The following is a 20,982-nucleotide window of genomic DNA, read 5'->3' on the forward strand; positions in this document are numbered from 1 at the left end:
TTGAAAGTACAGTTGCCTTAAAGAGGTTGAATCTGTTCAGCAGAAGGGCCTTTGGTCTTTGAGGTGCTACAGTGAGTTAGGGGCAATTTCAGTGAGAATAGAAATGCTGTGTCTAACAGAGTGAGAAGCAGGTGGCACTCCCAGGACAAGCCAGGAGGGAGTGAGGGAAGGAGAAAGGGGTTGGGGGAGAGGAATATAAAGGATACACTCACTTAAAAAAAAAAAAGTATTCTTTATTATCTGAAATTCAAATCTAACTGGACATCCTGTGTTTGGTCTCCAGTGAGAGTGGAGAAATAGAAAGAAAGAGACTGAATCCTCCGTAAAAATGGATGAGAATTATTAACAGCTTACTCTTGGCAGGTCCTGCTCAATTGATTTAAGGGATCACCACCCTCTGAGACAGATACTATATCTTTATCATACCCTTTTTGTAAGTGGGGAAACAAAAGCACAGAGAGGTTGTAGAACTTGCCCCAGGTCAACCAGCCGGTGGGGGACAGAGGTAGGCTTCGAACCCTGGTCCTGTGGTTTAGAGTCTGCCCTCGAAAGGGAGGTGTCTCACCGGAAGAGCCACACATGAATGTAAGGTGATCCATGTTGCTTGCAAGACAGAGAAATTTATAAACCGAGCTAGTATGGTGGCGGGAGGGAAGATTGAGCCAGAGGTGAGCGTAAAAAATGTTTTTATTTCTTTGAAGATAAGTAATGAGGGTGTGGGTTCTCACTCGCTGATGTCCTGAGAGACCTTGAGGGATCTGGTCTCCCTCACCTGTCTGCCCCTGAGGACCCAACCCACAGCCGTGCACATGGCAAGGGACAACTGAGGAATTGTCAGACCAACAGCATCAGTGTCACCTGGTAACTCCTGAGAAATACAACCTAGGGGGTGTCTCACCCCAAATCTACAGAATCAAAAGCTCTTTTGCTATAACCAGTTCTGCAGTTGACTCTGGTGCAGGATAAAGTTTGAGAACCACTGCTCTCTACCACAATGGTCTCTGGAACCACAGAAAGTTCTGGGGAAGAAGCCAGAGGACAGAACAAGGAAGGAGGCGGATGCAGAGCCCCAGCTGAGGCAGGGGAAGTGGCCACACCTCTCCAGGCCTGTTGTCACCCCTCAGTGGTGCTGGGTCCTGCAGTGGCTTCACACTTTGAAGACCCAAGCTTTACTTTGTCCATCACACTTGGACTGGCAAGAGCATCTTGGCCAGGGTCCCTTGGTCTGAGCCCCCAGTTCCAGGAGTGGAGGGTTGGCCCTGGGAGGAGCCTAGGGAGCTCTAAAGCTGGAGGGGAGGCAATAGTTACCCACACTCTGTGGGAGGAAAGCTCTTTGTGGGGTGGAGAGGCTGGGGACACATCTGCCTGGGGGTACACATGGCTCAGTTGGGGCTCCTGGCTGCAAGATGAGTAAAACTGACCAGAGGGCACTGGGGAAACTGGCTCATCTTTGGAGGGAGCTCCACATAGCCCTCATACTCTGGCTTCAGCCAGGCGGAGGATACAGGGGGCCCATCAGCCAATCTAGCACAGAAGCTGGGGTTCTGGTCGGAGGGGAGGCCCAGAGGGGGAGCCTGGGAGGCAGACGGGGTCCCTGTGGGCCGGGTGAATGTCAGATCTGCAGTGGTGACAAAACTAGAAGCCACAACACCACCCCTAGGACCCCGAGAGCCAGTGGGCAAAACTGTGGGGGCCCTGTCCTCTGGGCCCTGACCGCCCACCTTTCGTCCAGGGTCGGCAGGGGCGGGGCCTGCCCCTGACTTGAGGGAGGGACTCCCCTCGGCCCCGGGGCTGGACCTCCTCTCCGCATTCCCAGCCTCGCCCTGCCCCGTCACCTGGGCCAGCGGGACCAGCTGCACCTGCCCCCCTGGGGGCAGACACAGGTACTCCAGGGACCCTGGGGGCGGTGGCCTCCTGCTCACATCTGTCTGTGGGGGCACCTGCTGGCCCACGATGTCAGGCAAGGAGCGGCTGTGTGGCAGCCCCAGGTAGGGACCATTGAAGTCAAAGCAGGAAACCTGGCTCTCAGGCTGGCCTGAGGAGGCTGCCAGACCTGATGGAGGGCTGGGAGGCTGCTCCGTGGGGACATCCAAGGTGGCCAGAGTCATGGCAGGCTCACATGATGAGTCACAAGCATCTTTAGGGTCCTCTGTGGTGAGAGGTGACACCTCACTGTGCCTGTAGTCCACGGGGGACACCCTGTGGGGTGAACAGGGGCAGAGATGTTGGGACCATCCCTGGCAGATGCCTCAGCTCATGCCCTGCCCCCGCCCCCGCCCGGAGTGGGGTCTCACAGGAAACACAGGGCAGGGCAAGGGGGGAGCAGGCCCAGAGCAGGAAACCAGGCGCTCCTGCAGCCCCCGAGGATCTTGCCCCCTAGCCCCCATGCTCTTGCTCAAAGCCGGCCTCCACCAGGTGTGGCCCTGCTCACCCTCTGCTCCTTGACATCACCCAGCTTCAGGGCCCAGGTCAGTGCCCAACCTGGGCTCAGCCATTTCCACGTCCTTCACCTCCCTCCCCTGAGGTTAGTGGTGAGCTGATGGCTCAGGTGCTGAGGCCACGGGGTTCCCAGAGCCTCCACCACCAATGGGGCCAAGGCAGGGTGGGGTCTGCCTGGGCAGCAGGAAGAGGGGAGGTCATCTGGTCCAGTCTCCTGCCTCTGGTCAAGTGTGAGGTCAAGCCCTTGCTAACTTGGGAATCAAGAAGTTCTTCTCGATGTCTAACTGGGATACCTCTTGCTTTTGAGCCACCAGCCTCCATGGATCTCCTCATCCTGAGCCCCAGTCCAAGGCCACCTCCTCTGAGCCCCTGATGTGCAGGGTGAGGCCACCGTCCCACCTCCTAGGGATCCCAGGCCCCACACTCACCCATCCAGCTCAGGGTAGCTGCTGCTCCACGGCCCTTTGTGTGGGCAGCTCCCGCTGGTGAGGATGGACATGCTGTCTGGGAGCCGGAGTCCTGCAGTCCCGTTCTGGCAAGAGAAAGGACATTTGTGTCTGTGGTGTTGGGGGTGATGGAGAAGGTGCAGGTGTGGGAAGGGCCATGAAGTTCGCGGGAATTCATGGGGCCCCCAGACACAGCAGAATCTCAGCATGAGCAAGACCGGCCACAGCCTCGTAACACCAGGAAGATGAGGCCAGTGAGGGGCTGGGACTCCCCTGGGGTCATGGGGTATCCAAGGACAGGGACCCTGTTCCCATGAGTAGGCTAGTCTGGAATATCTCTGCCTGCAACCTCACCTTCTCCACACTGGTCACCAGACGCTCCCAAGGCAGTTCCCGCCCTGCCTGCCTGACCCAAGGGCTCTGGTTCCCCTTTTGCTCCCGTTCCTGCCTCCTGAGATGCGCCCCCAGCCTCACTGCCCAGCCCCCTCAGTTCCCTTCCTGTGGGAGTCTTGTCTCCACCCTCCACATGCTTCCCTTCTGCGTGCAGCGACCTCTCCCTCCTGCCACCACCCTGGATCCTTCAAAACTCAGATCCACTATCCTGCCCTCGGGAAGCCATTCTGCCTCGCACCACCGCACCTGCCCCCTGGCAAGACTAAGCCCCTCCTTGGGCCCCCTGGGTCCTGGCATCCCCACACCAGCCATCTCTCCTGCTCCACGGGAGTCCCCCGGGCAGGGCGCCTCGTGCATCCATGAGACCCACGGGATTGCAGCGCTGGAGCTGGGGCGCTGAAGAGCTTCCCAGCCCTGCCCTCAGCACCTGCTCCCCTGACTCAAAGCCCAGAGGATGGGGAGAAGAGCATACATGGGCGTGGGGATGTGGGCTCGGGGACACGAGTGCAGGAGCAGAGGCCCCCAGCACCTCTGCCGCCCTCACCACAGCTCCTACCTGGAACAGGTGGCTCTTGCTGGGGTTGGGGATGTTCTCTTCCCACTTCTGGTTCAGTCTGGAAAGACAGCAGGGAGGTGACAGCTGCCCTAGACCTTAGGAAGCTGCCTCGTGCTCATGAACAGAGGTGAAACAGAAGCCCAGGGAGAGGGCGGGATTTGTCCAAGGCCCCACAGAGTGTGGGTTGTAGAGCAGAGACCAGAGGAAATCTGCTGTAAGGTCCCTGGTGCCCCGTGGTGGTCCCTCCCCCTACGCATGAAGGAGTCCCCTTACCTGTACCCATAGATGCCACAGAAGCGCAGGGCCATGAGCAGGGTTAGGGTGATAAAGACCAGGATGAGTGCCAGGACCCACGTGGGCAGCTCTTCCAGGGAGCCAGGAGGAAAAAGGAGGTTAGATTCAGGGGAGGGTAAGGGCTGGAGGCTCAGGAGATCGGGGCAGGTGGGGCCAGGTCAGTGCTCTCCAGACCCTCTCTGTGCTTTAGAATTCATTTCCTTGAATGGGGCAGGACACAGAGGGTTAGATCCTGTTCAGTAGCAGGAGGTGCCTTGGTGGGGTAGGGGTGACAAGTACTGATTGCAGCCCACGGCAGTCATGGGAGACTTCTTGAAGGAGGCGCCATATAGACAGTTGTCTAGGTACAGGGAGAACTAGAGAGGCAGAGATGGGGACAGGCCTGCTGGCAGAGGAACCAGCAGGTACAAAGCCCATCACGAGCTCCCACACTTCCTGCTTAGCCGCCTCAAGCCCCTCACAGGCTGAGGCCCCCAAGGACTCCCCTCTTCTCCCTTTCTTGGGCCTGGTGGTCCAGCCCTCCTTGGTGGATCATAGCCCCCTTTCTGGGGCTCCGCCTCTAGCAAGACTGGCTGTGGACTGGAGTCCTTGCTGCCAGCTCCTCCTCCATCCCCTCTGAAAACACCTCCTAGACCTGGTCATGTACTTGTCCCTTGGTGGTCACTCTGGTAAAAGGTGAGAGATAAATGAAAATAGCAGTGCAGGGAAACAGGGAGATTAAGAAATCAGACGAGAACCTTTGAAACCCAGACCCCGGCCTGTAGCTCTTTTGCTGCCATGGTAACAGGAAGCTCAGGCTGAGTGTCTCTGGGGAGTGGCTGCCACAAAGGCTAATGAAACTGTGGGTCACATCAGTAGAGGCCTTTGCTCCAACTTGAGAGAGGTGAGACAGAAGAACCTGCTCTGCTCTGCTCTGCTCTGCTCTGCTCGTCTGAGAGGCCATGATGGGTCTGTGTTGCACATCAGGTGTGACTTCCCAAGGGTTGTCAATAAGTTAAGATGTATACAGAGACAAAAGCGGGTTCCCCACAGGTAGGTATGCAGGTTGTTCTCTGCACAGGGACACCATGTAAGTTCAAGTGGCAGGAATCCAACCTGAGGCTCATATGTTGTGGCCGTGGGTCTGTGGAAGATGCATTTTCTAATTCCCACTAGCTTTTAGTTAGCTAGAAGGAAGGGAGCGCAGAGGAGAATAGCACTTGGGCATGGGGTCTCCATGTCCAACACATCCCCGTCCTTTGCCCAGCGGGGCTGTACCAGGAGGGGCGGATGGGGGCCGCGGAGACGTACCCCACTCAGTGTCCCAGGAGCGCTCCTCACTCCACTCGCTCCAGATCCCGTTGTAGCCTCTGGGGTTGGGTTTCACTCTCACTCTGGCCTGGTACCTGGTGGACGGCTCCAGAGGTGGCAGGGGCAAGTTGTGGGCATTCTGGAAGAGCTCCGTCTTGGTCTCCTGTGGGTGCAGGTGTGGGAGCAGGTGTGCTGAGGCTGAGGCAACGTGCCTGGCGCACGTGGGCACAGCTACAGAGCCCTCCCACCTCATCGCCCCAGCTTTCCTGCTCCCCATCAGTCCCCCAGCTTGTAGTCATGTCCCCCAATCTGAGGCAACATGACTCCCACCATGGAGGACCACACTCCAGGGCCAAAGAGGGACAGCACCCGGATGGGCACAGAGACAGCCCCTCCTGCACTGCATCTCTGTGACATATGACAACACCGAGGTGCAGAAACTCTGAGGAGTCACCATGCCACCCTCCCCTGCCACTTTGGGATCCCCTCAATCTCCCAGTTCTTCTTGGGGCAGCCTGGACCCCAATTATGGCCTTCCCAGGAGTGTGGTGCAGGATGACTGACCCTTAGATTTTCATGAGCCAGGGGACCACTCCCAGCTTCACCACTGACCCACCCTCTCCTGGCCTCAGTTTCCCCATTTCCAGCCTGAAAGTCTGGAGCTGGCTCTGAAGTTTCTGATCCGGGTTCTGTCGAGCCCCAGGTTCTGCATGCAGGCCCTGAGGGTGGGGGCCGGATGCTGAACCCCAGGCTGAGCCCTGCCTGCCTCACCAGGAGCCTCTCTCCCCTCAGCAGCTGCACATTTGCTTTCTGTGAAGAAATGTCCCCTTTATGACTTTTGAAAACCCTTCATACAGCTGCCTCTCAGCCCTCCCAGTCCTGACATCTACGTCCCCTTTGCAGTCAGGGTCACATGTTCACCTTGGCCAAGTCACATCAGCTCTGTGAGTCTCAGCTCCTTCACCAAGGGATGGGACATTGACTGGCTGACCGCACAGGGACATGACCACCAAGTCTCAGTGGTTCCCTCTGACTGGTCGCCTGCTGGGAGCCAGGCATCCAGCAGGTGGCACTGTCCCCAGTGTTGTCTCAATGTCCCTTCCCCCCATCCCGGTCCCTCCCCAGGCACAGGCCCTCACCTCCCATGTCTCTTCATCTTTCTTGTACTGGACCTGGAAGATGTGACTTATGAGTCCACTGTGAATTTTTTCTTTTTTCAAGTGCAAGATGTAGCCATCTCTGCCCTTGGTCACGTTGAGGGTCGGGGGAGCCAACTGGACTAGAGGGAGAGAAATTTTAGGTAACAGCGCTCCTAACATTCCTCCCATGGAACGTTCCTAGTGTTGCATGCTGGTCACAGGTGTTCTCTCCACTGACCCAGGACCCCACATCCCACCATCACGGGTCACTGTGTGCCAACTTGGGGTAACAGCATCTACCACGGCCAGACCAGCTCCTCCCCGGGAGATGCAGGGATAAGCTGCTGTTCACTGATCAGTAATGAGGTGGCTGGGTTGCTGGTTACTCATGGTTGTGAAAGTAGCGATGTTGGGCAATTTGTGCCTTTTACCTGAAATTAACCTAGGCTGAGTCAAACTCGTCACTTTGATAGCACCTGTCCCAGGCACCTGCCTTGAGAAGGAGAGGTAGGCAGAGCTTCAGGCCCTGGAAAGGTGCCCTTCTCCACCCACGGCTCCAGCCTGTCTTCTCTTGGCTGCTGCTCATGTGGGTTTGCCAAGCATGGGACAGGCTCATGTCCACCAGAGACTGGACACAGGCGCAGACTGACCACCTTGAGGGAATTCAGAGGTGCTCGCTGGGGACACACCATCCGGGCTCTGAGAGGCCATGCCTTCATTAGCACTGGACACAGGCCGGGCTATTCCAATAGCTCTGTGCTCACCCCTCCCTGAGGCTGACCCTCGGGCAGGATTTGGAGCTGCCATGATGAAAAGACCAGAGAGAAGTTGTGGAAGGGTAAACAAAGGCCCCCGAAGGTACCCAGGTCCTGCCCCCGGAACTTGTTATTTTAAGTGGCAAAATGGACTCTCGCAGGTGTGACTGAGTTAAGGACCTTGTGATGGGGATGTTATATTTCATTATCCACTCCTTCCTTCTGCCCCGACCCTTCCCCACAGCATCCTCGGCCCCTCCCTTCCCCATCCCCACACAAGGAGGGTACATTGTGGTAGTGAGAGAGGGAGAAATTTGGGAGGAAGAGGAGGACGAAGGACAGAGAGCGGACAGGAGATGGGGAGAGGGCTGCTAATGTTGGGCAACGTCAGTACATTGATTCAACACATCTTGAGGGCCTACTGTGTGCCAGGTGCTGCTCTGGACACAGGAACAGAGAGGGGAACAAGGCAAGGTCCCTGCATTGACAAAGCTGACATGATAGATTAATACACGTCAGGTGGTGGTAAGTACCATGGGAAAGGAAAGTGGGGTAACTGGTAGACGTAGGATTTCAGCGTTGAGTGCTATTTTCAATAAGCTTTTCAGAGAAGATGTCACAGAGATTGTGACATTTGAGCAAAGGCCTGAAAGGGATGAGGGAAGGAGCCTTATAAACTTGAGAGGATCAAAGGAAGCAGGAGCAAAGGCCCTGAGGCAGGAGTGTGCCCAGGGAGTCCCCCAGTGTGGAGGAGGCCACGAGGCTGCAGTAGGGAAAGAGCGAGAAGCAGGCGAGAGAGGCCTGTGGGCTGTGGCAGGGCCGTTGGTAGCTCCTCTGTGCAGGCGGGAACTCGCAGAAGGTTTGGGGTGTTGGAGGGGCATAATTTGATTATGTGTTAACAAAATCACACAGGCTGCTGATGGGAAAAGACTTAAGGGACAGCAAGGATGAGAGAGGGAGACCTTACTGCACTTAGATGAGCAGTAGACACGTGGCCTAATTCTAGGTGTGTTAAAAAGATAACAGTGACAGAATTTGCTGGGGGACTGGATGTGGCATTTGAGAGAAAGCTAAGACAAGGATTTCTGGCTTAAGCAACTGAAAAAGACTTATCATTCAGGGAGATGGGGAAGAAATGGGAAAGCAGGTTAGGAGGGACAACAAACATTCACTTTGGAGCATGTTTAGGTGTGAAATGACATTGTTCATCCACTGTAGACGTTGAGAGGGCAAGTGATACCAAGTGGTTCAGATCAAAGTTCTCAAAACTCAGATTGAAAAAAGAACTCAGAGCAAAGAAGGGGGAAAGTATTTTCAGAACCGCAATGGTATGTTATCAACCTCATCATTTATATATATTTTTGAACACTTAAAATAAGTATTAGAATTACTCCTGTTCACATTGGGTTGCTGGATTGCACTTCATTGAAATGAGAAATATGAAGACTGGGCCATGAGGAACCCTGAGTTTATATGGGTTACAAACAAAACTGTGCTGACACAAGACACTCTACACAGAAGGCTGGGCACAGACTCACTGTTATCGGAGCTCTTGATGAGTTTCTCTTCCTCCTTGGGTCGAACAGAGACGACGTACTGGCTGTGGCTCCTGGGGTCGGGCACGGGAATCCGGCACCGGTGCCGGACGTAGGGGCTGCTGGTTGCCTCCCTCAGCACTGGGGCGCATTCCTCCTCCCTGGGGAGCACGGCAGAGGTGAGTGCATCGGGAGGCAGGGCCACACGGGGAATGAGGCCTCGGGATGATCTGTGGCTTCGGCTGGGCCCCCAGGGGCAGGAGGAGGCTTGGAGAGGGCAAGGCCTAGAGGAGGGGAGGGGCCAGAGGCAGGGGACACTCACCCTGCATGGGGCCCGGGCTTGTAGAAGAGGGTGAAGGAGAGCGAGCTGGTCACCTCGGACCTCACTTCCCAGGAGCAGCTGAGCAGGGCAGCCCCGTCGAAAAAGCACTGGAGGTTCTGGGGCTGGGCCTCGTCCCCTGGGAGGGAGGAGACAGCCCCTCATTCAGTCCTCGCTCATTCATTCCGTCCCTCTCAGTGGGCCCACCGTGAGTCTCATCACAGAGGGACCGCGGGCGTCGGGGCCAAAACCCAGGGGCTGACTCAGCCTGACCCGCCCGCTGTGCGGCCGCAGTCAGGGAGGGACTTCTGTGAGACTTTGCGCCCCCTGTGCAAGACGGGGAGGGCATCTCAGCCCCGGCGTTCGGGGAGGAAACACGATCACGCTTGTCTGTCCGCACGTGGCGCCGCTCTCCCCAAAGCGCAGCTGCTCATGCGCCACTGTGATTTAATTGCAGTTGCTCCTCCCCAGAAAGTGGCAGCCAACTGGGGCTCAGAAGTGAGTAAGATGCAGCCGCTGCCTCTGCAGAGTCACAGCAGGGACGGGGTGGGCCCAGGGGAGCCTCTCTAAACACATAGCGCAGGGCCACCGTGAATCCCGTGGTGTGACCGTGGCCTCCTTCTGGCCGGGAGCTGCAATGAGCCGCCCTCCCCACGGGGCGGCACTGCCCCCGAGTCCGACTCTGTTACCTGGCTGGGAGGCCCAGCGAACCTCCGGGCTCCACTGGCTGGGCCGTCCTGAGAGCCCCGAGCCTGGGGCCAGCCTGGTGCGCACTCGGGCCACGTAGGTGCTGCTGGGGGTGAGGTGCTCCGGCCTCAGGATGGCCCGGGAGGAGTTGGAGTAGATGGTGGGGGCGTCCTGTGGGAGACAGGGGCTGCTGGAGAAGGGCCGGCTGGGCCGGGTCCCTGTGGGCTCAGGGCAGAGCTGGTGGGGGTCCCTACCTCCCAGGAGTCCTGAAGCCGCCTGTAGACCACCTCAAACTCCAGGCTGGACAGCCAGTGGCTCTCAGAACCCCCATGGGTCACATTCCAGGACAGCAGGAAACGGTCCCCGTCAGGGCTGACGCGGAGGTCCTTGGGCGCAGGGGGCTGCACTGGAAGGAGAGGAAGTCAAGGGTCCATAAGGGGCTGGATGACCGTGCGGGAGTTTAAGGGCCTACGTGGCTCGTGTGTGGACAGACCTGGGTTCCAGGCCCAGCACCTTGGACAAGACCCCTCTCCTCTGTGGACCTCAGACCTTCATCTGCTAAATCGTGGGGAGTCAATGGGAATGAAGGTTCTGCAGGTTGTTGTTCACAGAGAACAGAAGCCCCATAAAAGATGCTAGCGATTAAATCCCAAGGGAACTTCCCTCTGTCTCCAGTGACCATGTGGAGGCTGTGTGGCCTCTTTCCCAGCAGAGGGTGCTGTGACTCATGTTGCTTCCTCTGCTGTCCAGCCCCTTCCTTGTTTGCACCGCCCAGTGTCCTCCTGCACCTCTCAGTGCCCAGCACACGTGCTCCTCCTCTAGGACCTTCTTGGATCTCCCTCCCCAAGGCAGAGCCCCTTGCTCCTTTTCCTGTCCCACTACAGCCCTGTGAACGGTCCTTATGACCCTGGAGGATTTAGGTGTTTCCACGTCTGCCTCCCCTTGTAGTCCAGGAGCTTGTGGGTGGCAGGGGTTGGGTCCTGAGATCAGTGGTTCTGTGAGTGTGGGGGACAAAGTGTGAAGTGTGAAGGAATCAATGAAGGAATCAATGAATGAACACATGTGGGCCACCTTCAGAGGCTTTTTATGGAAACATCCATGACCAACAGCAAGCAGACACCTGCCGGGACCTACAGGGTCAGGTGAGCAGATTCATCCATGAAGAGCATGACTCCTGGCTTCCTGAAGCGTCTGTGTCTGAATACTGAGAGGTGACTTCCCAACACAAAAAAAATCAATAAGAGCCCAAACGAGATGTAAATGTTCTTTGCTGGACTCAGAACAGGGCATGGTAGAGCATGTCAGGGCTGGAGCCTTCAGAAAATCTTAAGCCCTGAATGGCAGATCCAGGGGACCCCTGCCCCACCCACAGCCACAGCAGGCATCACTAATCAGTCATTGCCCTCCTAGCCCCTGAGCCTGCTTTCATGGCCTAGAACTGACATCCTGACTTAGGGAATGCTCTAGGAGCCCAAGTGCCACGTTGCCCCATCCCTAAGTTGTCTGATCTCCACCATGAAGCCTTCCCTGGTTGCCAGATCGTAAGCTCAGTTGGGACGGGGATACTGACTGACCACTTCAGTGCCCTCCGGGCCTCTGTAGGTTCTCAGTGAAGGAGCAAATTAATGAATGAATCCCTGACTGTGATCTTCTTTTCATGGTCCATCTTCTATCCATGGGCTGCTCACTGCAGCTTTGCCCTCACCTCCCACCTTGAACCTCAGCCCCGTGGCCCACTGACCCTCACCTCTGCTGGCTGCCTCACCCCTCTGACATGTGATGTTCTCTCCCCACTGTTATCCAGAGCAGAGATTGATACAGGGAACAAATCTGGCCCACATCTTGTCATATGGCCCAGGAGTTGAAAATGGACTTCATGTTTTTTTAGTTTTTTTTTTAAATCAGAAAAATATTTGCCACAGATGAAAATTAAATCAAATTCCAGTTTGTGTCTATGAATAAAGTTCCATCAGAACACAGCCAACATGTTCATTTATGCGTTTTCATGTCACAATGGTGGAGTTGAGAATTTGCCCCCAAGGTGTTTGCCGACCTTGGATGGAGGATGACCCCTAAATTCCTTTGCAGGACACACAAGCTTCTTCCAGGTCAGCCCCCAGCCTTCCCTGCCCTTCTCCTTCCTACCGCTGTCTAGCCCCCTTGAAGTTAAAGTTCCCCGGACACAGTTATTAATGTTTTTCCTAACCTTGCCTCGCGCTCCCGAGTCTCCCAGCCTTTGCACGCACTGTTTCCTCTGCCAGGGATGCTCTTTCTGCTCTCTCCTCCCACTCTCTCTTCTGATCTCCCTGCAGAGCTCTCTCCTCGGGGAAGCCTGCCCTGACCTCCAGGGGGCTCCTTGTCCACTGCCCCGTGGCACGTGGCACACACCCACCTTCAGTAAGTGATCACACCACACAACATCTGGTGTTTCCTGCTCTGTAAGCTCTGAGCTTCGTGCAGGACGGGACTCCTTATCCATCAGGCACATGTGCTTAGACATTGTCTGCAGTGAATTCACCACAGCCTAATCCATCCTCTCCTCCAGGCAACTATTTTGTGCTGCTGGGATGAAAAGAGGCAGGAAACAAAGGCCAGAGCCCCCTCCCCATCTGACACGTGCAAGGAGCAGCAGGTGGCCCTGAGGTTGGGACCCAACACACTAAAGTCAGACCTCCCTGGACTTGAATTTCAGCTCTGCCACCAGCTGCTGCGAGGCTCTGAGCTTTCACTTCCCTCTGCCTGTTTCATCCCCAAATGGCAGTAACAATGGTATTTAAGTTCATGTCGTCGTCTTGAGAGTTAAATAAGATTCAGCAGTGTCTCCTGAAAGCTGGGACAGGCGTGGTTTTTGCCAGGTCAGTGTAAACTTTTATAATATGACTCCCCTCCTCTGTTTAGCATCATTGTAAGAAATAACTGCCTTGAACACACAAGTTTGAAGCATTGGTTATACTTCTTTCTAATATATAGTTAAATAAAAATCTGACTATAGAAAACAGTCATTCAAAACCACCCAAGACCACTGACTTTCTCAGACGCACGCGGCACACACGCTGGGGGCCACGCGGCGGGGGCAGTGAGGGGATGACCTCTGGCTCCAACGTGCAGGCAGCACTCGGCAAGTCCGGCCCATCGCTGTCATGACTGCTCATGGCAGCACTTTGGAAAAGTTACATAACCGCTCTGGGCCTCGAGTGCCTCATCTATAAAATGGGTTGTCGCAGACAGTGCATGAGACCGTATTGACGAAAGAACCTTCAAGCTATAAAGTTTGTATCTGGACAGGAAGGATGGTTCTTCCTTCAGTGCTGGGAGGCTATGGTTTGGCAGGGGGTGGAGCATCAGGGAAGGAGTTGCCTTTGGCCAGGGCACCTCCAGCTGTACCCAACCCAGCACCTCCATGGAGACCAAAGAAAGCATATCCTCTACCCCCAAGGACTAAATCCAACTCAAGCTATTGTCTCCACCCCTTGAAGGCTCTCCCTCCCTGGCCCACCTCTTGCAGCCTGGACACCCTTGGGGCCCACTGTCCACACAGGGGGCCACCTTTGCCCAGGGACCCCAGGCCTCACCGTGCTGCATCAGAGTAACGATGAGCTGGGTGCCCAGAGGCCAGTCTGGTTGGAATGAGAAGTAGTCAGAGTCGGCAAGGGCAAAACTCCAGTAGGGAATGATGCATCTTCTGGGCACACAGCTGGGACAAGGGCCGTCTAATGAGGGCATGTCATCACTGAGATCGCAGGACACTGGCTGTGGAAGGTCCCTGCGGGGGGGGGGGGGTACAGATCAGCTCAGAGTGAAGGAGAATCACTCATTCATAAACACTGCTGAATGTCCCCCACGTGCCTGGTTTTGCCTGGGGCCAGGGTGGGGCTGGCAGCGAACAAAACACACAACTCCCTGCCTGCCCAGCTGACTTCCTGGTGGAGGGAGACACACAGGAAATAATGGAAAAAACTATGTCGTAGGTCAAATGGAGAAAGCTTTCTGTAGATAAGCCCAGCAGGGAAGGCGGAGACAGGGTGCAACTTGAAATGCACTGTCAGGGAAGGCGGCATCAGCCGGTGATGTGAGCACTGGAACATCCCACCGAGCTGAGTCAGGGGTATCAGGTGAGCAAGCAAAAGAGATCAATTCGGGGGCCAGAGTGGCACAAGGCACCCCTGGGAGCAACTGTCCCAAAGTCAACTGGCACAGGTGATGCAGATGGGTCAGGTAAAGGAGGCTGAGAAATGACCTTTACGCTCAGCAACGTGAGAACACAGGTAATCCTGACAAGGGAGGCTGACTGACGTGGTGGGAGTGAAATCCTTACTGGATGGGTTCTTGGAACCCCAAGGGAGAAGCCTTGATGTGAAGAGAAGCAGAGGACAAGGGTGGGGGGTGTGGCCAGGAGGACCCTGAGCTGCAGCCTGGTTGGCATCTGTAAGCAGATCCTGGGAGAGGGCCCGTCAATGGCAAGGAGACTGGGGACTGTGGTGGCTGCTATGTCCTTGGGCAGCAAAACCAGGTGGGACCCCGTGGTGGACTCAGACAGGCCTGGGACAGGTCGTCACTGCTGGACGGATTCAGGGAGGTGGCAGACTATGGGTGGGGGCAGTGGAGGTGGGGTGGGGACCTCTCTTCTGGGGGTGTCTGTTGTCCCAGTGCAGGAAGGAGTGGTAACAGCTGGAGCGGGGAGGTGGGTGTGGGGGCTGAGGACAGTGGACAAGGAAGATGGAGGCTCCCAGGAGAGCAGGACAGAGAGCAGAACCATGATGATGCTGTGAGGTGAGAGCGGCTCCTTCCCCAGGGCGGCCTCCAGGGGCCTCCCCACAGTGCCCTCCGTCCAGCCCCGGCCCAGGCACAGCCCCCCCGCAGCAGCGCCCCGCCCGCCCTGCGCCCGGGGCCCCACATCACCTACTCGTCCAGCCTGCGGTAGAGGGTCACGTTGACGAGCCGCTGGGCATCCTGGGTGTCCGCCCACCTGCAGATGATGCGGCTGGTGTAGTCGTTATGGCAGCGCAGGGTCTGCAGTGGGACCGTCCCTGACGGGGGAGAGGCAGGAAGGCGGTCACACCCCCTCCAGATGCCCCTTGTCACCGCCCCTCCCAGCACCTCCTGGGTGCCTCCCACGGGGTCTCCCAGAGTCCCGTGGAGGCTCCTGACTTCCAGACAGAGGTCCCTGGGGCCCTGCAGGTGGGAGGGTGCCAGTTGTGGGCCCTCCTGGCTGGACAGAAACACAATATTCTAGTTGATTCACAGCACGTTTCTGAGCCCCTGCCTTGCCCTGCCCCTGGAACAGGGTCCCCCCACCCCGGGATGGAGACGGGCCTCAGGCACAGGCTCTGCCCCGAGACCTCTCGGTGCAGCCTGGGAGCAGAGGCACAGACCCACCCCTCAGACCCCGCACCCAGGGGCAGGGCCTCCTCTGGGACCTCGGTGCCTGCTCTCTTGGTCAGCGCTGGGAAAGGGAGTGTGGTTCCCCCAGTCATCAGAGGAGCCAAGTTCTCTGGGAGCCCCTGGGGAGGGGGGTTCACTGGCCTGAGGAGCCCAAGGAGCCTCCAGGCAGGAGGAGAGACCCCCCCAGGCTGAGGGTCCCCAGAAGCAAAGGCACAGGGGTGGAAACAGGTCAAGACCTTCAGGGGAGCAGAATGTTTTGCAGGGAAGGAGGGGCAGAGAAAAGACTGGACTGGCTGGCCTGAAGGGGCCTCGAATGCCTCACTGAGAAGTGTGGGCAGAGAAGCCACACAGCTGGGGATGGAGTTTACAGGAAGCCAGAGAAGAATGAGTGGGAGTGAGGGAGGAGGGAAGAGGGGAGACCAAGGGAAGATCAGGAGAGAGAAGAAATGAGGGAGGGGAGGGGCGGGGAGGGGGAGGACAGGATGGAGCCCTGGGGTCTGGGAGCTTCCTGGGGGCTGGGGCTCAGCAGTGAGGAGGGGTCCGGGAGGGGGTAGCGATCAGCTCACCTTGGGCCCCTGCCATGCTGGGCCCCCAGCAGAGCGCCAGCAGGGCGATGGGGAGCAGCTGGCGGGTCAGCGCCATCTCCGGGGCCAGCTCTGATGAGCAGGGGCTGGCCAGCACGAGTGGGTTCTTCTGTGGCGGAGTTGAGGGTCAGACACTCTGTCCGGCTTCCCTCCCACGGGAGCCTCCGCCCCACAGTGGGGATGCTGTCCTTCCCTTTCCAGCCAGGTCTGTGAGTGCTTCTAGTCCTCCGAAATTAGATTCATAGCATCTTGTTTAGCAATACATGGCCAAACTTTAAGGAAAAACCAGGAAAACATTAACATAGAGTTTCGTATGAAAGTTATCTTTCACTTTGGAAAAGGGTGAGAAGGAGGACCTGATTGAGATGGAGTTTGCAAGGAGGCAGTGATGTTTATAGGTACAGAAAATGACCGTGTTTTATACTCCATCAGAATCCATCTTCAGCTCTCCCTTGGCCTGTCTTTCTCTGCGTCTAGGCTAATCCACAATCTTGGCTAACTCTGACTCTTGACCCAGCTGCTCCTGCACAGCTAAACAAAACCACACCAGTTGGTCTTACTTTAAATTCTTGACTATGGTCCAGAAGGGCCATCCATCCCACACTCACCCAGTCCATTCTCTCTCCCAATCTAGGAGGTTATTTCACACCTTCTCCACTCCCCTTACACCTACAATTCCAGTGCACCCATTTCCACTCCCAGCCTCTGCCTGCTTTCTCCCTGGTTGGGAAAATTGATCAGAAAAGGTCTCCACCCCCTACAGATCGCCATCACTAGCATCTGCACTCACACACTCTGTGCCCTGGCCTATTGCCACCAATAGACTCTCCGTGCTCCCATCCGAAGCCAAGTCCTCACCTAGCGCACAGGACCCAGCCATGCCTGCCTACTCAAAGACATGACTCCAAAAGTTCTCCGTCCCTCTCTCTCTCCCACAGCATCAGTCTGGGTCTCACTACTGGCTCACTCCCGTCACCTTACAACATGCTGTAACTTCTCCCATCTTTAACAAAAAAAAACACACTCTTTCTTGGTCCCACTTTCCCCCATCATCTCACACCTTATTTCTCTTCTCTTCTTTTCAATAAAACTCCTTCAAAGTTGTTTGCGTTCAGCATCTTAACTCTTCTCCATCCATTCTGTCTTTGTGCCTGCTCTAATCAGGATTTTGCCCACTCCAGCTACCACTTCTTACCACCCCCACTGCTGACGTCTTCGGCCAAGTCTCCATCGTATCTCATCTAGAATTACAGGGAAGCCTCCCAGCAGTTTCCTGTTTCCATTCTCGACATCATCTATTCACAATACGGAAGCCATAAGCAGATGTCAATCTTCAGACAAAAACTAGCCAATGATTTCCCCACTACAGTTAAAGTAAAGGCAAAGTCTTTCCGATGCTTATAAAACCTGGCCCCCTATTGCCTCTTTGATCTTGTTTATTACTCCCTCCTAGATCACTGCCTCCTGGGGATTCCTCAAACACTCCAGGCCTGCTCTTCCCTCAGAGTCTTTGCACTGGCTGTTCCCTCTGATTGGAATGCTCTTCCCTTACAGATCCACACACCTAACTGCCTCATCTCTTTCAGGTCTCTGTTCAAGTAGCACCTTCTCAATGAGACCTTCCTTAACCCACTTCCCTCCTCCTCCACACTCCGGTGTCCCGTACCCTGTACAGTACATTTCATTTTCTAACACACTATACGGTATATGAATTTTTGTGTGTTTATTGTTTCTCCCTCCCTACTAGCTCCATTTCTTTCGATTGTCTTTCTCTCCCCACATGATCTGTAAGGATAAAAATTTTTGTCTTCTCTTTTCATTGATGTATCTTAAGTACCTAGAATAGTGCTCAATACATATCTGTGGGATAAATAAATTTTTAGTATGAGTGATGGGTAAACTGTACGTGTAAGTTTTTATACTCATCTGTATGCACAAAATAAGATATTCAAATTAAACACAAATAAGTAAAAGGAGGAATAATAGATTAAGAGTAGAAATCACTGAAATGAGATACAAAAATAATTAGAGAAAATTTAAATGCTGTTTTCTTTTCTCAATAATAAAATTTATATACCTCTAGCTAGGCTAATCAAGAAAAAAAAAGAGAGAGAGATGACACAAATTACTGAAGTCAGGAAATAAGTAGTTATCATTAAAGATTCTACAGACGTTAAAAAGATAATAAGAAAATGTCATGAGAAATTTCATGCTTGGGGGAGTGTATAGCTCAAGTGGTAGAGTGCATGCTTAGCATGTACGAGGTCCTGGATTCAATCCCCAGTATCTCCTCAAAAAATAAAGAAATAAACCTAATTACCTCTCCCACCAAAAAAAAAAAAAAAAAAAGAAGAAGAAGAAATTTTATGCTAATACTTTTGTGAACTTAGATAAAAATGGGAAAAAATTCTAAAAGACAAAAATGGCCAAAACTAAATCAAAAAGAATTGTAAAGTTTGGATAAGCCTATATTTGTTTAAAATGTTGAATTTATAGGGAAAAACTTTCTCACAAATAAAATACCAGGCCCAGATGGCTTCACTGATGAGTTTTAATGAATAAAATCAATTCTATACAAACTTGAAGGAGGGGATATTTCTCAACTTATTTTATGAAGTCATCAATACACTTACAGCAAAATCAAAGATACCACAAGAATAGAAAATTACAGACCAATATTTCTCATGAACATAAATGCAAAAGTCCTTAACAAAATATTATCAAATTGGAAGCAACAATATATAAGGAAGATAACACACCATAATAACAGTGTAGGGTTTATGCCAGATATGCCAGATTGGCTTGACATTTGAAAATACATCAATATAATTTTACCACATTAACAGACTAAAGGAGAAAAGTCATATGATATCTCAAAGAGAAAAAGCATTTGACAAAATTCAACACCCATTTGTGATACAGTAAGAAAAACAAGAAGCCTGCCAGCAAAGTGGGAATACAAGAGAATTTCTTCAACCTGAAAAAGAGCACCTATGAAAAAGTTACAATCGCTTTCCCCCAAAGGTTAGTAACAAGGCAAGAATGTCCACGCTCATCATTGCTATTCAGCATTTCGCTGAAGGTCTTAGCCAATGTAGTAAGTCAAGAAAAAGAAGTAAAAAGCATACAGATTGGTAAGGAAGAAATGAAACTGTCTTTATTCATAGAGGACACTCATGTACCCAGATAATATTAAGAAAACTACCAAAAAAAAAAAAAGCTATTAGAACTGAGTGAATTTAACAAAGTTATGGGATGCAAGGTTAATGATACAACATTGGGGGAAATGAATGACTGATGCTCAAGAAGAGTCAATGCCCTTCTACAGCTCTGGAATAACCCTCTCAACTCCTAAATGGAGCTCACTAAGCCACAGTGAACGTTGAGCCTAAATAGGGCAGATCTCCAAGTTCCACCTTTTACATCCCTCTTCCTCTGTCCTCACAACCCCTCAACACACACACACACACACACACACACTTCTAAATGTTTGTGTCAGAGCTGGAAACGGTCTCAGAGGTTGTCAGCTACAATACCCTGATTATAAAGATGGGGAGACAGAAGCCCCAAGGTGGGGAGAGAATATTCTCACTGTCACCAAAGCCTTAGTGACAAAGCAAGGGACAGGAGACAGATACCTGATTTCAGAGCTCTCTCCTCCAACTCCTCATCCCAATGTCTGCCCAAGAGGTCAAGCCCTAACCGCCCAAGTCCCCAGAACACACCTGCCCACTCCACACCCCCCAGCTCTCCCTGTCCTCTCCATCCCAGACTCCCACCCTGCCCTACTCCCCACCCTACCCTACAGCCTGCCCCTGAAACCAGCCATACCTCTTTGTGCCAGGACAGACCAACCTCCTGCTGGAGTCTCCAGGCGGCCCGGAGTCTCTCCGGCTTCCTATTTATGCTGACGTCGTTAGGAAACAGAAAAGCAGAAAGAGGAAGCGATGCCGGCCCTGGCCTGTTTCTGCACAAGCGACTCTTCACGAGATTGCCCAGCTTCTTAGAACTGTGGACGCCGAGATATCATTTTTTTCTCCTGAGATGTGACTTTGCGAATGTTATTCCTTCTGCCAGAAGTACGCCTCCCTTCTACACTTTGTCTCCCTGGAAATCATGCATCCTCTGTCAGGGCAATGCAAAGTACCCCCTACGCAGCCGTCCCTGACCCCCCGGGGGGAAGTAGGGGGAGGCGGCTGCAACCCCAGAGCAGGAGAAAGCCCAGAGCCACACGGACCTGGCTGGACTCCCACCTCCACTGCTGCTCCGAGTGCAAGGACTATGGCCTGCACTGTGTCTCCCCTCCCCATTTATATGCAACTGCATTGGAGATGGGGCCTTATGGAGGTAATTAAGATTAAATGAGGTCATAAAGATGGGATTCTGATCTGATAGGATCATTGTCCTTGTAAGAAGCAGCACCAGAGCACCCTTAATCTCTCTCAATCTCTCTCTCTCTTTCTTTCCACCATGTGAGGACACAGAAAGAAAGCGGCCATCTCCAAACCAAGAAGAGAGTTCTCACCAGGAGGAACCTTGGCCAGCACCTTGATCTGGGACTTCTAGGCTCCAGGAAGATGAAAAAATTAACCTCCACGGTGTGATCCTCCTAGCCTACGGTATTTTGTTATGGCAGTCCGAGCAGATTGAGACAGGGACCTTATGCAAATACCTCCATGTCTCAAGATCCCCAGCTGTTACTTGGAAGTGATCATCTACAAACCTCAAAGGAGCTTTAAATGAATCACGTAAGGTGACACCTGGCACCTGATAACCCTCACTCCGTGGTGGCTGAAAGTACTTTCCCGCCCCTGAGTTCCTCCTCTTCCCTGCACCCTCCCACACTGTCCTATGGACCTCAGGTTTCATGTCCACCCCTCAGCCTGGTTAGTATCACTTTCCTGGGTTGTCTGCACATGGCCCGGCCTGGAGATGGCGCTCAGGACTCTGTGTGTGGAATGAATGAATGGACGAACAAATGAATGAATGACTCCCTGAGGACAGAGACTCCAGAGCCCACACGTCTCCCTTCTCTCTGGTTCTGTCCAACCAGGTCTGGGGGGGGCACATGAATTGGGAGCCTCATTTGGAGATAGAATGAGCTGGGTGTGGTGTATAGACCACAGGGATGGGCACGCTGAGTCCTGATGTTCAGAATTCAGA

The 20,982-nt window shown here is 53.9% G+C and overlaps 1 protein-coding gene across 2 annotated transcripts; it reads right to left on the reverse strand.

Moving 5' to 3' along the window:
• Positions 1-669: 669 nt before the first annotated feature.
• Positions 670-19,922, reverse strand: LOC105073162 (cytokine receptor common subunit beta). Of its 2 annotated transcripts, XM_074375487.1 has the most exons (14): positions 19,651-19,922; positions 15,802-16,091; positions 14,757-14,880; positions 13,426-13,616; positions 10,108-10,259; positions 9,856-10,024; positions 9,170-9,305; positions 8,851-9,008; positions 6,558-6,697; positions 5,419-5,581; positions 4,108-4,198; positions 3,835-3,892; positions 2,868-2,971; positions 670-2,199 (listed from the first exon to the last, which is right to left on the reverse strand). In XM_074375487.1, the coding sequence occupies exons 2-14, from the start codon at positions 15,875-15,877 to the stop codon at positions 1,383-1,385; spliced, it is 2,379 nt and encodes a 792-aa protein (XP_074231588.1). In that variant the 5' UTR covers positions 15,878-16,091; positions 19,651-19,922; the 3' UTR covers positions 670-1,382. The 2 variants fall into 2 exon arrangements, with proteins under 2 accessions (XP_074231588.1, XP_074231589.1); XM_074375488.1 differs by lacking the exons at positions 15,802-16,091; positions 19,651-19,922 and having other exon boundaries at positions 14,753-14,882.
• Between the last annotated feature and the right edge of the window lie 1,060 nt (positions 19,923-20,982).

Source organism: Camelus bactrianus, chromosome 12 (assembly GCF_048773025.1).
Source record: "Camelus bactrianus isolate YW-2024 breed Bactrian camel chromosome 12, ASM4877302v1, whole genome shotgun sequence".
NCBI lineage: Eukaryota > Metazoa > Chordata > Mammalia > Artiodactyla > Camelidae > Camelus > Camelus bactrianus.